Source organism: Erythrolamprus reginae, chromosome 3, assembly GCF_031021105.1.
Source record: "Erythrolamprus reginae isolate rEryReg1 chromosome 3, rEryReg1.hap1, whole genome shotgun sequence".
Classification (NCBI taxonomy): Eukaryota; Metazoa; Chordata; class Lepidosauria; order Squamata; family Dipsadidae; genus Erythrolamprus; species Erythrolamprus reginae.
The window spans coordinates 27504728-27530718 of record NC_091952.1 but is presented as its reverse complement, the minus strand read 5'-3'; the positions used below and the strand labels follow the sequence as shown (position 1 = coordinate 27530718).

The 25991-nt window shown below is 39.0% G+C and overlaps 1 protein-coding gene across 1 annotated transcript in view; it reads left to right on the top strand.

The window, feature by feature from the left end:
- ARFGEF2 (ARF guanine nucleotide exchange factor 2) overlaps positions 1–25991 on the top strand; it is a 59159-nt gene that overhangs the window by 12607 nt on the left and 20561 nt on the right. Inside the window, exons 2-18 of the mRNA XM_070744656.1 lie at positions 5057–5087; positions 6619–6742; positions 7238–7381; positions 9717–9896; positions 13090–13309; positions 15172–15243; positions 15531–15694; positions 16840–16970; positions 17793–18027; positions 18279–18378; positions 19228–19367; positions 19742–19850; positions 20443–20644; positions 21186–21297; positions 22873–23078; positions 23826–23910; positions 24002–24173. Coding sequence (XP_070600757.1) covers positions 5057–5087; positions 6619–6742; positions 7238–7381; positions 9717–9896; positions 13090–13309; positions 15172–15243; positions 15531–15694; positions 16840–16970; positions 17793–18027; positions 18279–18378; positions 19228–19367; positions 19742–19850; positions 20443–20644; positions 21186–21297; positions 22873–23078; positions 23826–23910; positions 24002–24173 — 2427 coding nt within the window. The remainder of the gene's footprint in view (positions 1–5056; positions 5088–6618; positions 6743–7237; positions 7382–9716; positions 9897–13089; positions 13310–15171; positions 15244–15530; positions 15695–16839; positions 16971–17792; positions 18028–18278; positions 18379–19227; positions 19368–19741; positions 19851–20442; positions 20645–21185; positions 21298–22872; positions 23079–23825; positions 23911–24001; positions 24174–25991) is intronic.

Below are 25991 nucleotides of genomic sequence, written 5' to 3'. Positions count from 1 at the left end.
CAGACAAGAAAAAGGTCTTGGGACCTACCACCAAGAAGGCCCCGAAACCGCAGTCCTTTCGGCGCACCGGGCGTCAGCAGGATCAAAGCTTCGCATTTCACAAGAGCCCAGGTCAGTATTCCCCCTCGCTTTCGATCCCAAGCTAGAACCACCAGGGGCAGAGGGTCCCGCTATCAGAGAGGATCCTCTACTACCAGAACTTCCAAAGAACCAGATGGTAAGTTTTCTCACCTGCCTATAGGCGGTCGCCTAGCCTGGTTCTCTTCCGCCTGGCACCGCTCTTGTAAGGACCCCTGGGTCATTGACACAGTGGAAAGGGGCCTAAGGTTAGAGTTTATTTCTTCTCCCCCTAACCGTTTTATTTCTTGTCCCTCTCCCAGTTCCTCTCCATCTCGTATTCGAATGGAGGAGGCTATTTCTCATTTGTTGACTATTAGAGCTATTCAACCGGTCCCCTCTCTCCAGAGAGGTTTAGGCTTCTATTCCATCCTCTTCATGGTCCCTAAGACTTCTGGAGGCTGGAGAGCCATCTTGGACCTAAAGAAATTAAACCGCTTCATTAAATATAGAAAATTCAAAATGCACTCCCTATCTTCCATTTTATCAGCTCTTCATCGAGGAGACTTTATGGTGTCTCTAGATCTCACTGAGGCCTACCTCCATATCCCCATTGCCAAGGTCCATAGGAGATTTCTGCGCTTTGCCTTTCAAGGCAGGCATTTTCAGTATAGGGCTATGCCTTTTGGGCTCTCCTCAGCTCCCAGGGTTTTCACTAAACTCTTGGGATCCTTGGCGGCTCATATCCGGGCCTCTCCCATTCATATTTTATGTTATTTAGATGACATTTTAATTCATGGTAATTCCAGAGCTGGTGTAGCTGCAGACCTCTCCTCTACCATGTCGGTTCTACAGAACCATGGTTTTTCCATAAACCTTAACAAGAGTCATCTTGATCCATCCACTTCCATCCTGCATCTGGGGACTATCATTAATTCCGAAATATCCCAGGTTTTTCTCTCCAATGAGAGAAAACGCAGCATTTTGGATCTCATTGCTCGCATCCTGCCCCAGCAATCGGCCTCCATTGTCACCCTATCCTCCCTTTTGGGTAAGATGGTGTCATGTATTGGTATTGTTCCCTGGGCCCGCCTTCACGCCAGGGAACTTCAATGGCTACTATTACCATTTCAGAGATCAGGCCACAGCAACTCGAACCGACGCATCACCATCCCACCGACGGTTCGCAGATCCCTCAAGTGGTGGACTTCTCCAGCCCTAGACAAGGGATCCCTCTTCCGGTGTCCCGACCAGTTTGTAGTCACCACAGATGCCAGCCTCTCGGGCTGGGGAGCCCACGCCCAAGGTCTTTTAGCTCAGGGCACATGGTCACCGGAGGAGGCTTCCAAGCCCATCAATTGGCTAGAATTAAGAGCCGTGTCTCTAGCTCTAAAGCAATTCCAACCTCACATATCCAACCAACATGTGCTGATTCTCACCGACAATATAGCCACCAAAAGCCATATTTGCAGACAGGGAGGCACAAGATCCAAGGCCCTCATGAGGGAGGCCCTGAAGTTGGGTCTTTGGGCAGAGAAAAATCTCCAATCGCTTCTAGCCGATCACATCTCGGGGAGCCTCAACGTCCAAGCGGACTGGCTCTCACGAGCCACCATAGATCCAGGCGAGTGGAATCTCCATCAGTCACTGTTCCACCAAATCTGCCTCAGGTTCGGCCATCCAGTGTTGGATCTATTCGCGACCAGAGACAATACCCAGCTTCCCCGCTTCATCTCCAGGTTCCCGTCTCCGGGAGCGGAGGCAGTCAATGCCCTCAGGAGTCCTTGGCCTCCAGGCCTACTGTATGCCTTCCCTCCAATTCCAATTCTGCCAGACGTGATCAACAAAATCCTCCTGGAGAAAGCACGTGTAATCCTGATTGCCCCTCACTGGCCTCGCAGGCCCTGGTTCGCGGACCTTCAACAACTGTCCGTCCAGGACCCCTGGCGACTCCCCGCTTCGGAGGATATGTTGCGGCAGGGGGCCTCCTTCCATCCGGATCCAGAGTGGTTCCACCTCACCGCCTGGCTGTTATCCGGAGGGACTTAGACCTGCGAGGGTATGACCCAGACACAGTGGAAATCATTCTGAAATCTAGAAGGGGGTCTACCAATCGGATATACGACCATACTTGGTCCAAATTTCATCAGTGGTGCTCGCAGGAGGGCTTATCCCCCCTGTGTCTTCCCATACACAGGATAATCGCCTTCCTTATGAAAGGTTTCCACCAAGGTCTCTCTACCAGCACCATCCGCCGCCATCTGGCCGCTATCTCTTCCGTCTTGGCGGGGCCTCGCAGGCAGCCCCTACGCTCCTTTCCAGAAATCCAAGAATTTCTAAGAGGAGTGGCCAATCTCAGGCCTTCTAAAATCCACAGATATCCAACCTGGGACTTGCCACGGGTTCTCCACTCTCTTACTCAAGCACCTTACGAACCCCTGAACTCTGCGTCCCTCAGGTACCTATCCTTCAAGGTAGCATTCCTGGTGGCGATTACTTCCGCCCGACGCATATCTGAGTTGGCAGCCCTTTCTATCAGACAGGACCTCTGTCAGTTTCATCAGGATAAGGTGGTTCTGCGGCTGGACCCCACCTTTCTACCCAAGGTCAGTTCCATGTTCCACAGATCTCAGGATATCGTTTTACCTTCTTTCTGCCTCCAACGAGAGCATCCCCTGGCGATTAGATGGCACACTCTAGATCTCACTAGAGCGCTAAAGATTTATATCCAACGCACAAGATCCATCCGGAGATCTGAAGCACTCTTCATAGCCTACCATCCCAGATCCTTGGGATCCAGAGTGTCTTCCACAGTAATAGGTCGTTGGATCAGAGGGGCCATCTCAAAGGCCTACGAGACAGCTTCCCTCTCCATTCCAAGGAATATTACAGCGCATTCCACCAGAAGTGCTGCCACATCTGCCGCTTGGGCGACTCAGGCTCCGTTGGAAGAAGTCTGCAAAGCAGCCACTTGGGCCTCGCCAAATTCCTTTATAAAACACTACAAGATTGATTCGTACGCATCAGCAGACGCTGCCTTCGGAAGAAGAGTACTCCAATCCGTTATCTCTCACGATAGCAATGTACTCCCACCCTAGGGACCTATCTCTTGGGTATGTCCCATGTGACTGCTGGACCCACTCCTTCAGTACGGAGAATAGGCGTTGATTGCTTACCTGAACGCCTCTTCTCGTATGGTGAGTGGGTACAGCAGTCACTTCCCTCCCTTGTGTGGTCTTCTTTACCTTCTATTCTAATTTCTTATAACACATGAGAGTTGAACATTAAAGAGCTTCACTACTGAGCCTAGTCTACGGATTCGCGAATTCTGGGGAAGGGGCGGATCCAGCAGTCTTTTTTAATACTAGGCTCAGTTCCAACGGATTGGACAGGAGCAACCCATGTGACTGCTGTACCCACTCACCGTACGAGAAGAGGCGTTCAGGTAAGCAATCAACGCCTATTTTATTTTTTTGTTAGTAAAAAGGAGAAAAAGATATATGTGTTTAGGCACAGCTCTATGGAAGCCCATAAGGCAATTTCAGGTTAGAAAGTGAGCTTCCTATTAATTCTTTAATCTTTCAGGTGAAGTGATCCATGAACTTGATTACCTCATAGTTCTTTGCAAATTAGTAAATGCATAAAAATATCCTTGCTCAATATCAGATACATTTTACACTAGCTACAGAAGAATTAGCGGACAAAGAGGCTGGTAATTTTTGTATGAATGATTTCATTTGTATGAATGCTTTTGATTGTATGAATGATTTTAATGTTTAGCTTTTTATAATGTTTTAAATTAACTATTTCTATTAATTACCGTAGGTCTAGCTGTATTATTGTATGCTGTTTGGTTATTGATATGTTGTGAGCCGCTCCGAGTTCATGGAGAGGGGCGGCATACAGGTCCAATTAATAATAAATAAATAAATAAATTTAGAAGTGTCCTTATTAAGTAAATTACATGATAAAAAAAGGTTTATGGTGAAATAAGGTGGCTCAAATCTTCAAATACATATTATGGCCTACTATATTATTATTATTATTATTATTATTATTATTATTAGTAGTAGTAGTAGTAGTAGTAGTAGTAGTAGTAGTAGTATTAAATCAACAGAGGTACTTGTGGCACTTTAAATATTACATTTATTATCTTATAAACTTCTGGAGGGGGTCACAGACTGCTAATCAAACACATGCAATATAATGTAGGCAAGGCATATGATCAGTGGTGGGCTGCTAATTATGCTCGATCCCACTCTCATGTTCCAGAGCCACGGAGCTGCATGCAATTAGCCGTTCTGGCAGCAACCCACCTCTGCATATGATGTATGCATTTATTCATATTAGATTTATTATTCTTAAAGTTTTGAGAAGACTTTCCTGCTTTCACTGCAAAACACTAAATATAAATCTGAATGTTTTTCCACAGTTGTGATACTGAATTGTAGATTGTTTGCTTTGTTATTGTGTGTATTACTTAAATTGTTTGTTTTGAGAAATCTAGGCCAACTTGCTTTCCCCACAATCTTCAACATATAGCTAGGAATCTTACTAAAGTAACAATTAGCCATTCAGAAGCTACCTTTAAAACACCCCTTGTAACATTGAAGAAAGCGTATAGCTATGAAAATAAGTTGAGATTTTCATCCTGTATATCGTATCTTGTACACATTGAATATTATAGCCATCACCAACTCCAGTGGTCTCAGTATGCAAACAAATGGGCTAGATACGGTTTCTACGTTGCCAGTTGACACGTTCAAGAAAGTCTGGAAGCGTATGAGGAGTCTTAGTTGTCATACAACACCATAACAAATCTGAGAGCTATTATATTTTGCAGTTACTAGAAAAGTGTTAATTTAAAAAACCCTGATAAAATTAGCTGACTGCTATGTAGAAAAGTCTTTGTTGGTACCATTTACCTTAAAAACTCAAAGTTATTTCATGAGTATCTTAAACTTTCAACATATAGAGCATATATTTCTTTTTTTCCTAGATGAAATAAAAGCAGAATTAGAAGAACAAAGGTAAGCAAATTCTCTGACAAGACAATATTGACCATCTCATTTGAGGTATTTGTACCATTACAAATAGATTGGCACTTGGCATACACCAACATGTTATTTTGTTGTTTGGATAAGCTATATAAAGATAAAACTTTGATGATTCCTTTTGTTAGTGATATGTTTCCTTCTAGAGGTAGATGTTTCCCATTTACATCAAGACGAAGGATCAGGTAGAGAAAAATAATTTGGGATGTGAAGAAACTTTCAGAGTTTCCGAAACTTATTTGCAACTATTTAGAAAAGTGAAGGATTTGAGGAAGGGATACATGTTTATGCAATTCTTGTGGCTATGTATGGTCTACTTAAAACTGTCATTCTATTTCAGTTACTAGCAACGACTTCCACACTTCTGAAAGATAATGCATACCACTTCCTTTCTTTTCAACTGGAATTTCTTTCCTTACTTATAATTTATCTATTTTGTGCTATTCCTTTTCATCATTTTTTATATCAGCTATAATTTAGATATATAAATAGCATGGACACAGCTAGATTCTGTTTATTTTGCCTAATCATTGATTTGCCTAATGATATGTTTTGCTTGTCATTAATATAAATCAATGATTTTAGGAAGAAAGGGTCCTAATGATTTTTTAAAATAGTTTTATATTTTACTTGATCATTATCCACACTGGATTTTTGTTAGTGGTTTTTTATCACCTTAAACTCCATAATTATATGAAAAAATAATATTGTAATAATATTACATAAACATGACTTTCAGATTCTTAATTTGTAATTTTGAGGTTGACATTTTTTTTACTTTATCTGCTTGTATGATGTGAGAATCAGTCCCTTTAAAAAAAAAGAAATTTTAGGTACAGAAGTGATGTTTAATATTAGTTTAAAAGACTATTTTAGCAGTAGTAATATCTGTTTGACATTTTCTCACCCAAAACCTAATGATTTTGTAACTATCAGTTAAAGTACTTGAACTTCTAAGTTAAATACAACAGTGAAGAAACACTGTCAATTGGTTTGCACAGCAAAAGTATATTTCATTACCATAACATACTTGATAAATGAAAGCACACATTGAAATCTTGTTTGTCTTCTTGAGACAAGTGTTTATTCTGTGCAGCTACAAATTACTGTCTTCCAAGAATGACTGTACACAAATTTTCATCAGAGAATAACTCCAATTGTTTGTATTTGGGGTGGAGTTAAATTGTCATCTTGCAAAAGGGAACTTGATGTTATAAGAAGACACAGGGAGTCCTTCTCGCCTTTGTGCTGGGTTTTAATAAGCATGGATGTTGAAGATTATAGCCCTAGGCTTCAGTATTTCAGTTGCCTGCTGACATACTTAATTCCAAGCAGATATGAAAAAGGGTAAGCCTTCTTATTCCCAGTAAAAACAATTGCGGTAAATAATAATTGATGAAAGTATTGAGCCAGTTAGATATATTTAACATATAGTCCTAACTCTGATGTCAAAATAATGGATCAATTTATCACATCAACATAATTTTCATTGAATTGTTCTAATTAGCCAAGGCAGCGAAACCATACCAAAAGCAAACTTCATTGAGGCTGATAAATATTTTCTCCCATTTGAGTTGGCCTGTCAATCAAAATCTCCACGGATTGTCAGCACCTCTTTGGATTGTTTACAGGTATTTTTTATTTATTCAATCTGTCATTCCCTTGAGATAAATCAGTTTTACTGCTGAGTTTATGTTGTACTATTGTGTGTGTGTGTGTGTGTGTGTGTGTTAATATGTAGGTTATTGTGCTGTAGGAGGAATTAAAACTTGATTATCTTTTCCTTTGAGCAATGTTTTAAACATTCCTGTTTGATATCTGTGGGTTTAGTTTTTTAAGTGCTTTATTTCCCCACACATCATGCTTAAAATATTATTTTTAATGCCATTTATGTGTGATGTAGGGGTTTTTTGGGGGGGGGGAATAGAAGCAGATTGTTCCCCCCCACCCCCCACCCCAAATCCCCTATTTCCCTCTAGCAGAACTTTAATAATTGTAAAGTTCCCTTCCTTTCCCTGATTTATTCATGAAGATGTTCTGGTATTTTGAATACATTAAGAGATCTAAAGCATTGAGTGCCTGAAAATGAGCCTAATATTGTGGGCATATATCTATTTCTTGCCTAGAAACTCATTGCTTATGGACATATCACTGGCAATGCTCCAGACAGAGCTCCTGGAAAGCGCCTGATTGACCGCATAGTTGAAACAGTATGCAACTGCTTTCAGGGTCCTCAGACTGATGAAGGAGTACAATTACAAATAATAAAGGTAATGTCTTATTGTACCTTTTAGAAAACTGAATATTTTGTTAGTCTCAGTCTTCTGTTATTTCAAGAAAACCCTTATATTTATTTATAAATAATTTTTGTTTTATATTCAACAACACTGATGTATCTCTTTGTATTTATGACTATACCTTATTTAAGAAGTAAGTTCCTTAGGGAATGTAATAAAGCAATTTTAATACTTTCTGCCTCCTCAGTTATTTTTCTAATTGATGTTGCACTCTGTGCATTCACTTTCATCTTATTCAATTCCCTGTGTTTCTCATTTGGCATCTCATTTACTGCTGCCTATTTTTAAGTGACTAATGGTTGCATCAGTGCCACCACTGTTTTAAAACTTTAATCTTTTCAAATTAAAAACTATTGCTGTGAACGATCTCATTTGCCTTGATTTTATCAATATAATAGATGAATAGTTCTTGAAAATATTCCATATATTTCAGCATCTTTCTCAATGTTTTAAAATATGTGTATGTATGTTTCAGCAATGTTCTCTTTTAAGGGCTTAAAATTGAATTTGAGTTACACATATCAAAAATGTTATTTTTCTGTATGTAAACAAAAACAAATTGGTAATGGGAAGTATTGAGAAGGAAGGAATTGGGAATAGGGAGAAAATCTCAAACTTAAAATATAGTCCTATATACCATGAGCTGGAAAGTTAAGTTCCCAATGAAATTGTTGAACAGGCCAAAGTTTATGGGTGCTAATTCATATGAACTCTAATTTACCTGCTTTATTCATCAGAATGGCAGTTCACTCAAAATGCCTCTTCATAATCAAATCTCACTGCAATGGTTCTCAACCTTTCTAATGCCGTGACCGCTTAATACATTTCCTCATGTTGTGGTGGCCCCCACAAGCGCCAATTCTGCCAACAGAGCTTTAAGCTGATTGGCAAGAAGATCAGAGGGACACCCCCGTTGTACACGCCTGATTGGTCAGATATGTTCCAAGGCGCCAGAATAGAAATTTTAGTTCCTAACACCATGGGAAATTTGTCTTTTACCATGGTCTTAGGTGACTCCTGTGAAACAGTCATTCGACCCCCAAAGGGGTCCCAACCCCCTAGTAGTAGATGATTTGAGGATAAAGCCAAAGATCTGTAAGAATGTAACATTAAATTCTCGTTAAGTAGATAAGATTATAATAGTAGCATGTTAGAAACATACGAGAGTACAAGTTCCTAGATATACAGTTCTTGGACATTTACTTATCCACTATTAATATGAAAGCAGTACTATATGAGTCTAAGAAAAAGAAAATGCAAGCTATAAACATGCAAGGATTGTCTTCTTATATTTATAAGTCTTTTAGACATAAGGTAAAAGAGCAGTATGATTTATTTGAAGAAAATCTGGCATAAAATAGTTGCTATAGATGAGGTGGCATTTTCCAAAGCAAGAACTTGCTTCTACCTTTGGGGTCTACTTCCCGCCTTCTGAAAAAGAAGGATTCAGGATACCCTTTTCCCCCCAAAATAAGCTCTAGCATGTTTTTTACGCATGCGCTTAATATAATTAATATATTTGTGAGCCGCCCCGAGTTCGCGGAGAGGGGCGGCATACAAATCTAAATAATAAATAAATAAATAAATAAGCCCTATCCCCAAAATAAACCCTACTTAAGAATCTGTCCCACCCATTCCTGATTGTGGTGCTGTGGCCATGAGGCGAGGTGGTGATGGAGCTGCTCCACACACCCCGCACTGGCTCAACTCAGGGCTTCTGCAGCCAGGCCATCCATGCCCAGAAACCTGGGTCATGACAGCAGCACTGGCAGTCATGTGCAGCAAGAGCTCACGTGTCCGCCGGCCCACTTCTTGCTTGCAGGAGACTGAGGTGAGACAGGTGTCAGGGCATGGATGATCTTGAGATAAACCAGTGTGGGACAGGTGGGGCAGTCACCTGCCCATCACTCGACTTCCTACATTGTGGCCATGAACAAGCAAAAGAAGTGGGCCAATGGCCACACTAGATGGGGCTGTTTGAACCACTGCTGCAAGGTGAGGCAGGTATCAGCGCATGGGTAGTCTGGCTGCGGGAGCCCTAAGGTAAGCCAGTTTGGGGCGTAGGGGGCAGCTCCACTCCCTGCCTCACAGCAGTGGCACTAGAAGCAAGCAGAAGAAGTGGGCCTCATGTACATGGAAAAAAATAAGACCCCTTCCAAAAATAAGTCTTATTTTCGGGAAAACACGGGTATTGTCTCTTTTTTAGCCCTTATTTCAAAAACTGTTTAAAAGTGCTGAGTAATACATATTTAAAAAATATTTTTTGCCTATTTTCATTATTATAATGTATGTGCCTTCTTTTCTCTAGGCTCTTCTCACTGCTGTCACATCTCCGTATATAGAAATTCATGAAGGAACCATCCTTCAGACTGTTAGAACTTGTTATAACATCTACCTGGCCAGTAAAAATCTCATTAATCAAACAACTGCCAAGGCTACTCTCACTCAAATGCTGAATGTCATTTTCACACGGATGGAAAACCAGGCTGTATGTAACAAATGTTTTTCTCTCTCTCTCTCTCTCATACACATCTTTGAGTACTGATATATTGTTTTTCTTTTTTCATATTAATGTTGTGCATTATTACTCAATTGAGAGAGTTTTGGGGGGGCGTTTTATTTGCAATCTGTTTATTTTAGAACTTGCAACACAGTTGTCATCTGTTTTCCTCATAATGGTAGGATATTGTACTATCAATAATAATCCTAATTAGAAAGGATTTCAAGGACGGCAAAAATGGAACTTAGGAATTGAAAGTTTTAGGATTTAGGACAGGCATTCTCAAGTTATGGCCTGCAGGACAGATACAGCCCACCAAAGACATTAATCTGGCCAGATGGGATCATGAGGGTGCCCCGTTCACATCACCCTGCCCACCTGCCGGTCCCCACTCTTTGGCAGAATGCAGGATTTACCTTTGCGAGGCTAGAACTGGAAGGTAAGGCCAATGTTTTTGGCCGGCAGAGTGCTTCTGGGGGGAGGGGAAGGCCAAAAAAGAGACAGGTGGAGGCCCTGGGAGACATTGATGGTGGTAGAGTGCTTCTGGGGGGAGGGGAAGGCCAAAAAAGAGACAGGTGGAGGCCCTGGGAGACATTGATGGTGGTAGAGTGCTTCTGGGGGGAGGGGAAGGCCAAAAAAGAGACAGGTGGAGGCCCTGGGAGACATTGATGGTGGCAGAATGCTTTTGGGGGGAAAAGAGAGGCCAAAAACAGGCTGCACCTTTTGCCAGCCAAGGAAAGAAATGGAGGATTTGCCAGGGACTTCAGTCCACCATCGCTCCGCTGGGTGGGTGAAACTGAAGTGTCCCAACGGGAGAGGCTGCATCTGCTGCGTAATTATGGATCACTTCCAAGAGTTGCGCTTAGTGCCAGGTACCTGCATGCTTTCCATTCATCCCAGTTCTGGAGACCTCACCTACAAAACGATATTGACAAAATTGAACGGGTCCAAAGACGGGCTACAAGAATGGTGGAAGGTCTTAAGCATAAAACGTATCAGGAAAGACGTAATGAACTCAATCTGTATAGTCTGCAGGACAGAAGGAAAAGGGGGGACATGATCGAAACATTTAAATATGTTAAAGGGTTAAACAAGGTTCAGGAGGGAAGTGTTTTTAATAGGAAAGTGAACACAAGAACAAGGGGACACAATCTAAACTTAGTTGGGGGAAAGATCAAAAGCAACGTGAGAAAATATTATTTTACTGAAAGAGTAGTAGATCCTTGGAACAAACTTCCAGCAGACGTGGTAGATAAATCCACAGTAACTGAATTTAAACATGCCTGGGATAAACATATATCCATCCTAAGATAAAATACAGAAAATAGTATAAGGGCAGACTAGATGGACCATGAGGTCTTTTTCTGCCGTCAGACTTCTATGTTTCCATGTTTCTAGGCAAAGCAGAGCAGAAGCAGAGAGGGGCGGGAGATCTGAGTAGATGCCACCCCCCAGCATGGTGCTATCCCATGCCAGCCAGACTAGCCCAGAAGCAGTAGATCCCCCGGTCATGGGCTGGGTGCAGGGTCCAAGGTGGGGAAGGAGGATGAGCAAGCGCCCTCAATGGAGAGCACCACCCTGGCACTAAGCGCAGCTCTTAAAAGGATGCTTGATTGCACAGCAGGCAAAACTTCTCCCATTTGGACCCTTCAGCTTCTCCATCCCCACACTGGCAGAGCGATGGTGGCAAATCTTTGAGGTCTTTCTTTGGCCGGCAAAAGGCGCAGCCCTTCACTTGCAAGGAGAGCTTGGTGGCTCATGGAGAAGTGGGATTAGTAAGACACAAGCGAGCTAGGGAGCAGGTGCCGCAACAGCTGCCCTGCCGCCTTCACCCACCCATCCGCCCCGCCACTGCCGGCCAGCCCATCCTTCTCCTGCTCAGCAGCTCCAGGGCAGTGGCCAGGGAGGCTGCCTGCCCCTGAAGGAGGATGGCTGTCTCTGCCCCTGGAGAGGGAGGCAGGAAGGGCAAACGGTGGGAGGGTTGGAGGGGGGGAAGACAGTGGAGCAGGATGGGATGGAATAGCAATAGGATGGAGTGGGAATGGGAATAGGATGGAGTGGAATGGGAATAGGAATAGGATGAGATGGAATAGCAATAGGAATACGAGTCTGCGGAAAGGGGCGGCATACAATTCTAAGAAAATAAATGATTAGCTCTATATCTATGATACAACCATATTCAATGTTGTCTTGATCATTTCAGCCTTCACTATATCAAAAGCTTGTAAAACTTAAGACAGTCCCTATTTTAACTTACATGCTTCTGGAATAGAAATAGAAATAATAAAAATAGAAATAGAATTAGAATTTTATTGGCCAAGTGTGATTGGACACACAAGGAATTTGTCTTGGTGCAGATGCTCTCAGTGTACTTAAAATATAAGTTTGTCAAGAATCATAAGGCACAAATTTAATGATACTCCAGGTACAAATAAGCAAACAAATCATATTAGGAACCAGTCAATATATATGGTAAGGATACAAGCAACAAAATTGCAGTCTTACAGTCATTTGTGGGAGGAGATGGGAAGGACAAGAAGATTAATAGTAGTGCAGTCCATAGTTCAGGGGAATTAGCTTCCCGCTGTGTTAGAATCTCCTCCACCTTTGTAAAGACAAGTGGGGATGAGGTTATGATCAGATCAAAAGGGCATAATAAAAATCAATCTGTGTTTTCCTTAAATTGAGAAAATGCTTTCTCTTGGATCTCTTTTTTCTTTTCCTTTCATCTCCTATTTCTATTAGTTTGCATATTTCTCTTAGGTTGCATAAGTTTTCATTTTTAAAAATGTTTAGATAACATTATACAGGAAAATATTACATATGAAATATTATTTAAATTTAACTGCTTAATTACATAGACAACTCCATGATAGCCTGGGCTAAAAAAATAATGAAAATAATAAATGAAACCAAACCCCAGCGCTGAGTCTCTTTCTTCCTCTCCCCCTTCTCCTTCTCCCTTTCTCCCTCCCCCTCTCTCTCTCTCACACACACACACAAACACGCACACACCACTTCATACTGTGGTCCTGGAACATTAAACAAGGCATTTAAATATGTGCAAGACAGAAACATTTGGAACAACTTTAGAGTATTTAGGTAGTTAACATTTCTTTTTGTTAAATATTTTGGGTAACATGTTTGATGTATATTGTGTAAACACTTTCATCTTTTTAAGATACAAGAGACAAGAGAACTAGAAAAATCAAATCAACAAAAATCCCAGTCTCCTATGATTCATAGCGTGTCAGGGTCTCCTAAATTTGGCCGACTGAAATATAGTCAACAAGAAAGCAAACCTTCAACTCCAGTGAAAGCAGACTTGACTAATGGAGAGCCTGAAAAAAAAGAAAATGGAGACGACAAACCAGAAGATGATTCCACTTCTGCAGTACTTGGTAAATAAAACTCTAGCATATGTGGCTTAAAGCTTTATGAAACACCGGTTCAGGGCCAGAACAGCATTCCACCCACTTTGCCTGTCACATGCTAACTTCATTATAAAGGTCATGGTTTAAATTTTACAAAATTCTCCTCTACATCTAAACAATAAAATTATGAAACTGCTTAGTCTGATGATGGCTTTGAGGGACAAAATAAAGAGCTGCTACTAAGGCAATGATCAGGCCAGCATGGCTTGAATGATCCAAGGAATTAATTTGAGCAAATGACCCAGATTGCCCAACTCCACCCAGGTGGAAGGGGAAGCAGGTTCAGATTTGCAAGATTCTGTTTAATTTAATTTAATTTAATTTATTAAATTTATACTGTTACTGTAGCTGTTTTAATAAAAGTGATTTTAGATCTATATGGCATTGGTTTTCTAGTCTGATGTATCTTATAAAGCTACCAGCGTTCAACATTAAGTCAAAGAACCCTAATTTAGATATAATGGGGAATTGTAGCTTAATACAAATCAGAACTGTTGCATCCAAGCCAAAGCATGATTTGGGAAGGGGTGGTGGTGGAATGTAATGCCATTGCACTGGTATAGCTGCATAACTCATAGTTACATAATTCTTAACATAATCAAAGTAAAGAAAAATGATTAATCTGGAAGGGCAATCTTGATTTATATCTCTTTCTTAAGAGAGTATATTTGTACATTTTGATGAATTTATTTTAACATTCCATCATTTTTCTTCTTTTGCCCATTTTAAAAACTCTAATACATAAAGTATTGTTTTTAAAAAATAGTTGTCTACAGGCAATAAACTTAGCAGTATATTAAAATAGAGTATGTAGCAACTTTATAATTTTGTCATTTCTCTTCTACCATTGTTTTATTTATAAGGGATATAAGATATGATTATCAATATAATTTTTCAGATGGGTTCTATCTTAACACAGCTATTGATTCTCAGTGATTTTTAATATCTCAGCACTGAGCAAGATCTATCCATAAGATGCAGTTCAAGATACCATATGTGTTACAATTATGTGACATTGTAATATTCTCAAACTATATAGAAGTGATGGTTAATCTTTTTGGCACTGAGTCCCAAAGTCCATGCGCGAGGGAGTGAATGCGTGTGTGTCCGTGTGAATACAATGCGAGCGCCCCCTGCACATGCCCCCCCCCCCCATGCATTCATCCCACACACCCCACATTTTTGGCTTCCAGGTTGTTGCATGCAGCTTTTCAGGCCCAAAATGGGGCATGGGGGAGGGCCTCACACAGCACCCCATTTTGGCTTCCAGGTTGATGCAAGAGGCCTTCCAGGCCCAAAATATGCCACATCATAAAATGCAGTGCAAGCGCCTCCTCATGCATATCCCCCATGCATGCATGCATACTTGCATCACCACCTGCGTCCCGCCCCCTGCGCATGTGCAGCAGATACCCGAAGACCACAGCTGGTGCATGCACATGCATGGTGGAGTTGGAATGCTCGCAGAGAGGACTCTGCCTGCCACCTATGGCACAGCTATGTAGCATCTATTTTGCTTTTGAAGAATGTATACAGGTGCCTTGATAAACACGCACATTGAGAAATCTCCAGGAAGCTTCTGATAATTGTAATTACTTTCTGTGGAGAGCCTTATTTCATGAGTATTGCAACAGCTGTCCAAGCTGGTAGTTGGGGCTGCCACATTGAGGAAGTTTATTAGTCTTCTGTGCAAATTGGACATGAATGGTCAGTTTTTCCTAACTAGGCTTTATGGATTTACAAAACAATACATGGAAAAGTGCTTTTTTTTAAAAAAGAGATCAGATGCAACTTTTTCCCCAATAACTTCTTAATATATATTTTATCAGAAAAAGAAACTGATGGAGGCAAAGAAATTGTTAAAGAAATCTTGGAGGATGTGGTCACTTCAGCGGTTAGAGGTAAACGTTATTTGGCTAGGTCTCTGTCTTCTTGCCTTTTTAAAAAGAACATCCTCATTCTTAATTTTCTTCTTTGGGATAACACTTCTTGGTGAGAATAAGTTAAAACTAATTGCCTTTTCACATTAAAGTTTCTGTATCAGCCTCTAACAATTCCCATATTATTAGAGAAAAACTGACTCAGTCCTTCAGCAAATTTCTATTCTCTTAATGCTTTCTAGTGACTCTTTGAATTAAATTCTTTACAAAATGCTTGGTATGTAACTGTGACAAACATAATTCTTCAGCCTCTTTAGACGAAGAACTTCGGAAGCAATGTCTGCCTGAATCAAGTAGGATTTTGTCTGAGCTGGAAACTGCAGTTCTTGGCTCTCCAGGTGGCAGTCATGAAAATCAGCAAGCAAATGGAATTTCAGATGATAGACAGTCTGTCTCCTCCACAGATAATCTGGTAGGGGTCTTCATTATATAAATGATTTGAATATAAAACTCCTAGCTTTTGGGAGAAGGGGGATTGTTTGTAGGTATCTGGGGCTAGGGTTGGAAGAAGCTCTAAAATATTTGAAAGGGAAATTCATGGACAAAACAAACAAAAGGTCCAAACCTATAGATTTTATTACCAATTTATCTGCTTGGGTTGGTTTTTACTACTATGATTTTATTTTATTTTAATTCAATCTTAATTACTTTTATAAACAACTCAGGGTGGCACATATGCCTAATACTCTTTCCTCCTCCTGTTTTCCCACAATAATTCTGGGTAGGGCTGTGAGTAAGTGACTGGCTCAAAGTCATCCACTGGGTTTCATGCATAAGGCTGGATAGAACTCACAGGTTTTGCCTGGTTTTGGTCCACCTATTAATTAGCTGTAGCTATGATTTATTAATACATCCCCCCAAAATAGTTGTTCTTTGTTTTACTAAGATAACATTGCATAAGATTTCCTATATTCTTATACTGTGAAGATTTAGTTACTGTAATGATAAATGCAATACATATTGCAGAGTCATAGGTAAGCGTATATGAATGTGCTGCTTTTTTTATAATGCATTTTTAACCCATGGTTAGATATAAAAATATTTCAATTCAAGTGCTTGGTTCCTAGTCTTAAAACAATTCACATAACAAAACAATTTAAATACAATTTAAAAGTTCATCGGGAGTTGAAATAATATTTATCTACTATAGTTGGCATTAAGAAAAGGTTTGAGAGCTGATGGAAAAATTATGAACATCTTCGTTGAGCTTATACATTAATTAATTACTTAATAATAAATGAATGTTAGATTCAACAGTAGTAGTATCTTATATATCTTTATTTAGGATCTGATTGAAATAGATCGTAGGCTCAAATGCTTCATTAAATTGAGTGCCTGTGTTTTTAACTGGTATTTTGTTGGAAAAAATGGGAAATGGGCTATTATTCAAACTTCAGGAATCTGAGGACACACAAACACTTACTGTAGAGTTACAAGTTCATTCTTGCTTGAGGTTGTTCTGCCTTTTAATGTTAAGAATATGATCATCACTAAAGAATCAAATATCTGTCAACTTTTAGCCATCCTAACTAATTCTTCTGTGGCTTTGATGTTTAGGAAACTGATGTTCCTGGACCTCAGACAGCTGCCAAGTTCTCCCATATCCTTCAGAAAGATGCCTTTCTTGTATTCCGGTCATTGTGCAAACTTTCAATGAAACCACTTGGTGATGGGCCTCCAGATCCCAAGTAAAAATTAAAAGAAAATTTCTGATTTGTATCCTCTCCATCTGCTAATTCAGATATCCGAGAACAAAATTAATCACTTACAATTTGATGTTACCAATTCATAACTGCTTATGTAGAAATCCTAAAGTATTTTAATAAAAAGAAGAAACATTCTCTTAATAATTTAATTTACTTTCTGTTTTCCCAATGACATGTAGTACTAAGATTGTATATACTGTATAATCATCCACGGAGATGAAACTTGCACACCTTGCTTTTCTAAAGTGAACTTTAAGGGCCAATCCGAGACTATCCAAGCACCGAGTTTAGGTTCTTGCAAATATCCAGTGGGCCAAACAGTTGCTTATGGACTATAGACTTACATGTTTTTTTTCTCAAGTGTCTGAAAAGACAATAATATGTGGATTAGTTATTGAGTTATATTAGTATTGCTGCTAGAATAGAAGATGTGTGTATGTGCAAAGAAGAAAAGACAATAATAGAAGTAGCAGAGTACATGAAAAGGCACGTAGTTTAGTTAAAACTAAAATGGAGTCTTGTAAGTTTTAGTGCCTTTAGTAAAATAATCTTCATGCATTGCAACCATTCAATGCTGCAGAGCTGTTCTCAATAGCATATCACAAAAAGAAAAGAAAAGTTGAATGTTATTTCTCTTGATATCTATGGTGAAGTGAATTAGAATTTATCCATTTTTAAATATTCACAAAAGTGTGGACGTGATCAAAGTTTTTGAGATTTCAGAATCAGTCATATTTCAGAATAACATTCCACAAGTATTTTAGCAAAAAAGAGAATGTTCTTTTCTCTTTTTTTATGTTTAAGATCTCATGAATTGCGCTCTAAAATAGTATCACTTCAGCTGCTGCTTTCAGTTTTGCAAAATGCTGGTCCAGTCTTCAGGACACACGAAATGTTTATAAATGCAATCAAGCAATACCTCTGTGTAGCATTGTCTAAAAATGGAGTGTCTTCTGTTCCTGACGTGTTTGAGCTGTCTCTTGCAATCTTCCTCACCCTTCTTTCAAATTTTAAGATTCACTTAAAAATGCAAATTGAGGTAAGAATGTTTTGCTTTTTTCCTTTATATTAAGGGATTTATATTCTCTTTTGTTTAACTTTGTACTAAACATCACTGGGATTGTATATGTTTTATGTCTCAGATGGATATAATGTGTTTCAAAATGTATGTGTATAATTTCAGCAATTTTTTAAAAATATTGAATGAGTTTCATAAAGAAAGTATATACAGATTTGGAATTATGCTTATACTACAAATATATTGCTGCTTTTTACATGTGTGTTCAACAGGTGTTTTTCAAAGAGATCTTCCTGAACATTTTAGAAACGTCTACCAGCTCTTTTGAGCACAAGTGGATGGTTATTCAGACTCTGACTAGGATTTCTGCAGGTAATTTGCTAATGTCTTAATAACCCTTTTCAGCTTTTTAAAAAAATATATAAAGGAATATATGCATTTAAGTAGACATATAGGGGAGATTCCCCCTCCCCCCCAGAATTTCTTGTAATCTTGTCCTGGTGTTTGTGTCTAAGCTTTTCCTATTAATAGTTGCATGAAGAAACAAAGGTAGCTGATATGTGGGATTTTGCTGTAATGAATATATTTGCACTATTTAAACTCCTGATAAGGATAGGTAGGTTATAGATAACTATCCAAACCAATATTTGTGGCCTCTGGGGGGTTAGATCCCCCTAAATCCCATTGGCAAATTTTACTTGCAAAATGAAAAAGTCAGCAGCACATTTTTTAAAAATACCTTTAGTTTTTTTTAAAAAACCAAATTAATTTTTTCCCCTCTAAAGCAGGCTGAAAGTTTCAGACCAACCCTCTTTGCTATGTTTCTTGCATCCTATTTTCTGATGCATGTTTACATCTATTTTTTACATCTGTTTAGGGGTTTATTAAAGTCAGCCTTCACACATAGCTGCATAGCACTAAATCTAAATTACCATTTAGAAGCAGTCTTACTAAAGGTGCTTTGGATATGAAGGATAAACAAGGGAACAAAAGGGAGTATCTGGATTTGCATGCAACATTTCCTCCCTTTGCAAAACTCAGGTCCAGGACATTTATAAGGTTACAAAACATTCCAGTTCTGATATCATAATGCAAACAATCATCTTTCCTTTTTTTCCAATATATTTTCTTGATTGCAATGGAAAATGCCTTTTGATATTATATTGTCCCTCTAAATCATTGCCAGTCAACTGAATTTTATAAACTATATTTCCGTTTTAGATGCCCAATGTGTAGTGGACATATATGTTAACTATGACTGTGATTTGAATGCTGCTAATATCTTTGAACGTCTTGTGAATGATTTATCTAAAATTGCACAAGGACGTAGTGGACATGAGTTAGGCATGACACCACTGCAGGTAGGATCTTGTTGTTTTATTCTAAAACTATTCACCACAATCAGTAACACTACCTCCTAAATAAATAAGCATAGACATTTAATTTTTGTATTGTTTGTATGTTTGTATGGTATATGGTGTTTGCATTTTTGCTTCTTTGCATTAGTGTATTCCAATTATTCTATTCTTTTAGGAGCATATTTACCTTGGAGACGGATCCGGGATTGAGTAATTGATAGTGATAGAAGAGATAATCTATGCATTCTTAAATTATGATTGGGTTTATTTTGCACCAATTGATGGTATTTTTAGTGAATCAGCAGTACTCTTCCTTTAAAGTAAAGCTAATGACCATTTTCAGTATAGGTGATTGTTCCCTATTCTTTTGCATATAGGAACTAAGTCTAAGAAAGAAGGGTCTTGAATGTTTGGTCTCTATTTTAAAGTGCATGGTTGAATGGAGCAAAGACCTATATGTAAATCCAAATCATCAGGCCAGCCTTGGTAAGAAATCTAAAAACATATTTACATATTTTTCTTGTTTTTCATTTATCAATTAAGTTGAGTTTCTTGATCATAGAGCTTCACAAAACTAGAATTTTCTATGCTAATTTTTATAGTGCTGCTTGGAGGATATGATAGTTTTTCTGGGTTTTTTTCTATTTGTGAGAAATATTGAAAAACATTATACAATTGAAATTCAACATGTCTGGGGGGTCACTGTTGTAGAGAAGCCAAAATGTACTTTTATGAGATAGCAGGATTCTAGTTTCAATTAAGTAGCAACTTTTTGAATTTCTCAGCTGGGAACTCTAACAGAGTTATCCTGTGGTAAGATGGGTGGTCCATAAATTTTACAAATAAACATAAGAATACAGTACTGTATTTAAAATGACAACAAAGTATTTTTCTCCTAGAGTTCCCACATATGAAAATTCAGTACATCTCATCTTATTCTATTAGGTTTGTGAGCGGTTGAGAAATTTAGAGATTGGAAATCTTGATTTTTATAGTTCTGATTTAAATTTGTGCAGTCATTTAAATACATTTCTCTCAGTTGTATGTAGGTTTTGAGTATGTCTTTTTTTGTGTGCAGGCCCAGATAAATCTTCAGATCAAGAAATAGGTGAAGGAAGATGTTTGGAAATTGGAGGGCGAAGAAGCAGTGCAAGTTCTTTAGATTCAACTGTATCCTCAGGAATTGGGAGTGTTGGAATCCAGTCTGCTTTTGTTGATGATCCAGAACAATTTGAGGTCATCAAGCAGCAAAAGGAGATAATTGAACATGGGATTCAACTGTGAGTTGAAATTAATGCTGGAGTAGTTTCCAATCAGTCTTTTCCTGATAGATTTGGAAAAGCAAGCTTCCTCTGTTTCTCTGCCACTGAGAAACTCTGTGGATGTATAGATAAAGTCCCCAATAATTGAGCTTAGTTTGATGGAGACTTGATATTCTACAGTATTTTTAATTACACAGTGCATTCTGAAAAGGGATCAGCTGAGGAAAGTGGTGTGAAGAAATGCTTTCATAGTATTTGTGCTGTTTGTAGAACATTTTTAGAGTTAAAGAGTGTTTCTGTGCCACTTTAGGATGGGTTATGTAATAAACAATTCATTTTCTAACTTCACTCAACAAGTTGAGTCATAAATTCAGCTATGTTAGTCTGGATTTCCATGGTATGTCAACAAAGGCACAAAAAATAAGTTAAATACGTTGCACATATGTAATTTCCCTACTTCTGTTAAGCTTGTTTCATGAAGCCAGTTTTGCACTAAGAGTACAAGAGTCATAGTTTACACTTTTTCCTCTGCTGTCTCTGTCTTACCTCCATCAAATAGATTTAACAAGAAATCCAAGAGAGGACTACAATATTTGCAAGAGCAGGGAATGCTTGGAGAAACTGCCGAAGACATAGCACAGTTTTTTCATCAAGAAGAGCGCCTGTGTTCTGTAAGGCTAAATCTTACATTAACAAAACTCTGGGTTTCTTTGAATTGCACCTTACAATTTCACCTGATTCTTGCAGGATTTTGTTTTTTATGATTATTAGGGAATCTAAATATTAGATTAAATATTTACTATTTTTATATAGATGCTTCCTCTTACCAGAGCCAAAGAACATTGATGTCCAATATGGCAACAAGCTCACCCCTATCCCCTTTGAAGGTTGTTACTCTGGCATTCACTTACAGCAGTGGTTCTCAACCTTTCTAATGCCAAGACCCCTTAATACAGTTCCTCATGTTATCGTGAACCCCAACCATAAGTCTAGCGCCAATTCTCCCAACAGAGCTTTAAGGTGATTGGCAGGAAGGTTAGAGGGATGCCCCCACTGTAAATGCCTGATTGGTCGGATTGTAAAAATACGTTCCAAGACGCTAGAATAGAGGCTTTTAGTTCCTAACACCCATGGGAAATTTGTCTTTTCCCATGGTCTTAAGCCTCCCCTGTGAAACGGTCATTTGACCCACCCCCCAAAAGATGTCCCGATCTCCAGGTTGAGAACTACTCACTTACAAGGTCATTGTGAGGAATACACACAATTTTACATAAAAATTGCTCTCATTCTCTCCACGTCAGATCCTGGCCTTGATGTAGGGCTGACTCTGTTTCAGGACCTGTAGTCCCAAGGGTGGGAAGTCCCATCTCCTGGTTGTTTTAACAATAAGGGTATCTTCCTTGGGTCCTATGTATTTTCATTTTTGTATCTTTTCTTATAATTGGTTTTAATTTGTTTTAAAAGTGTTCATCACAAAGTCATTTGCTAAGATGGGCAGCAGAAGTGGGTTCTTCCCAGTTCGGACCAATTCTATAGAATCGGTAGTAACTTGGTGGCCTGGATCACTGGAACTGGCAGTGACCCAGGCCTGCCACACCCCAGAACTAGTTATCTTGGCGGTGCTGTAGGCACTGCATGCAAAGAAGCTTTTTTATAGTACTGTGCATGTACAGAGGGTCCTTTCCGGGAAGTGGCGCATGCATGCAAAAGTGCACTTCCGTCGCAATGCGAACCGGTGGAGAGGGTAAGTAGAACCCACACCTGATGGGCAGGCATACAAATTCAATAAATAACATAAAGAAGACACATACCTAAGACCTCATAGAGTTTGTTGATGACCTGTCTTGTTCTGACTTTATAGGTTTTTTGATCAGATGCCAAGTAAGTTTGAAATGGTGTGACCTATCACTTAGAAATAATATATACATAAAAAGGAGAGGTGATATCCCATACTTTGGCAGATTTACCTAAATTATTTTCCCTTATTCTGTTTAGCTGTGTTGAGTAGCAGTATAATTAATAATACTTGGATGTGGATCTCCCCCTCCCCCAAAAATATGATGATGTGCCCTTCAGATGGTGACTTCTATAGTAATACTAATCAAATATGGTACTCTTGTATTCTATTTATGTCCTACCAGTAGGAATAAAAATAATCCACAGTAGCTAAGTTTATAAAGTTTTTAAAATGAAACATTAATAATAATCATTGTTCCATTGTTTATGTTTTTCTTTTCTCGTGTTAGAGCCAAGTGGGAGATTTTCTGGGGGATAGTAACAAATTTAACAAGGAGGTGATGTATAGCTACGTAGATCTGCTCGATTTCTGTGGAAAGGACTTTGTCTCTGCTTTACGCATATTTCTGGAAGGATTTCGGTTACCTGGTGAAGCTCAGAAGATTGATAGACTAATGGAAAAGTTTGCTGCTAGATATATTGAATGCAACCAAGGGTAACTTGAAATATATGGTGTACACTCTGTAATAGTTAAAGTGCTGAAAGAGATCAGGGAGACAAGATGCAAATCTACACCTAGAAGCTGTTTGATTACTTCAGACCAGTCACAAGACAGGGCATTTAATGAATAAATACATAATGTTATAAAGCAAAACGATTGCATTTTTAAAAAAAGCTTGTATTAAAAGAAAACTGAGGAGATGATTAGATATGGCAAGTGTCTTGCTACCTAGTTTCACAAAGCAGAATATAGTAATCCTTTTTTTAAAAAATAAGCAGCTCTCAAATGTTTAGCCAACTTGGCTAATATACTTTCAAGACAATTGGAAGTTTCAAGTTACAATTTGTTTTATTTATTTAAAATAAAATTGTGACTACATTTTTTTCAGTTAGATACATATTTTGAAAGTATGTTATTCCAGAATGCAAGCAAAATTATAGAAAATGCTTTTTTTTCCCCTAGAGGTTTTCTGTTTATATTTTGTGGTAGTTGTTTTATACGGTGAATTACTGAGATAGTAAACATTCACAATTATCAAATTACTGTTTTTGTGGGCTGAAATTGGTAGAAAACCTGGAAAAACCTCCAGTTACAGATGATGAAAAAACAATTTCTACTTTTCCTTATGAGTGACATTTTTAAAATGAGTGTTTTTAATAAGAATCATTTTGTATATATGAGGGGAGTAACAGAGACAGAGCTATAATATTCTAAATCTTGCTTTTTTTCTTTTCTTTCCAGTCAAACCCTCTTTGCCAGTGCTGATACTGCTTATGTTTTAGCATATTCTATTATAATGCTGACCACAGACCTGCACAGCCCACAGGTAAACACGTAAAGAAAGATTTTGCCAGACAGGTATGGTTGAGTTTCTAGGAACTTGAAATCTTTTTTTTATTGATGTTTGAAATTAACAGGTAAAGAATAAGATGACAAAAGATCAATACATTAAAATGAACCGTGGGATCAATGACAGCAAAGATCTTCCAGAAGAATATCTGTCTACAATCTATGATGAAATAGAAGGAAAGAAGATTGCAATGAAGGACACAAAAGAACATGCAATCACAACCAAATCTACTAAACCAAGTATGACTTTTTCCTCTAAAAATACTTAGCTTTTCTTAGTATACCATTACTGTGTGAATTAAGCATTGGTTGCTGATCAGTTTCCGGTTACAATTCAAAGTGTTGGTTATGACCTATAAAGCCCTTCATGGCACTGGACCAGATTACCTCAGGGACCGCCTTCTGCTGCACGAATCCCAGCGACCAGTTAGGTCCCACAGAGTGGATCTTCTCCGGGTCCGGGTCCCGTCAACCAAACAATGTTGCTTGGCAGGACCCAGGAGAAGAGCCTTCTCTGTGGCGGCCCCGGCCCTCTGGAACCAACTCCCCCCAGATATTAGAATTGCCCCCACCCTCCTTGCCTTTCGTAAGCTCCTCAAAACCCACCTCTGCCGCCGGGCATGGGGGAACTGAGATACTCTTTCCCCCTAGGCCTTTTCAATTTTATGCATGGTATATCTGTATGTATGATTGGTTTTTATATAATGGGTTTTAACTGTTTTTAATATTGGATTTTACTGTTTTGTTACTGTTGTTAGCTGCCCCGAGTCTACGGAGAGGGGCGGCATACAAATCCAATAAATAAAATAAATAAATAAATTAAATTGTTGTGAGCTAGCCAAATCTCCACTTGTTACACTAGGCCAGCATAATGTGTAGCCACTGTTATCTCCTTAACTGGTAATGTAAACTAAATATCTGCTAAAACTTCTTGGATGAAGAATGTTTACAGTATTTAGAATCATGCATTTAAGAATTTGAATCTAATCTGGCCATGGGTGTGCAACAGTAGCCTCTTTTTTTACCTGATCTCCTGGCATTGCTTGGGAGTCATCTTGGAGACTCCCTCCACTTCTACCTGCCACCATAGTTCCCTCTAAGCTGAGCAGTGAGCAATCGCTCACTTAAAAATCATCATCAACTCAGAGTTTTCCAAACCTGCCCAGAAGCCGAGAGGGAAAGAGTGAGAGGGAAGGAGAGAGAGAGGAAGAGAGGAAGAGAGAGAAACAGATAGAAAAAAGAGAGGAAGGAAAAGAGAAAGAAAAAGAATGGGAGTAAGGAAGAGAGAAAGAAAATCAAAATCTAGTTTGAAACTAGATCAACTATTTAAGTGGCATTTTGATATTGATAGAGTTGCCCTATTATGAGCTCACTGTTATAGACACACAGTACAGTATTTTATTTTGAAATTCTCTGAGGCAAAACAGGGTGGGTTTTTTATTTTTTTTTTTGTTTGTTTGTTTATTTATTTATTATTTCTGTGCTGCCCAGTCCCGAAGGGACTGCCGCTCAGACACTATACTTTTCCGCCCCCCCCCCCAAAAAAAAAAAAATTAGAGGGAACACTGCCTGCCACCTCTTCTAACCTGGATAGTTGAACTTCAGGCTAGGAAAGGGAATAGGCAGGGGAATAGGGGTGAATTCTAACAGATGGCTAGACCTTGGGTCTGTTTTATTCCACAGGGCTCCCAGCAAATCTGGAAAACAGGGAAATCAGGAAATTATCAGGGAAATTGGCGGTTCGGGAAATATCAGGGAATTCATGAAAAAAATGGAATAAATCAAGGAAAAATCCCAAACTGTATTAAAATGTTTGAAAGTCAGGGAAAAATCATGTAAAAAAACACAACGAATCGCGCTGCCTGGCAGAGTGAAGCAAAAATGAGCATAACTGTGGCAACAACTTGCTTTCTCAGCTACCGATATTTCTCCACAGCTTAGCCATTTGGTATGACATCATCTACGACCGTGCATCATCATCATCATCATCATCATCCTCCTCCTCCCCTCCTCCTCCTCCTCCTCCTCCTCATTATTATTATTATTATTATTATTATT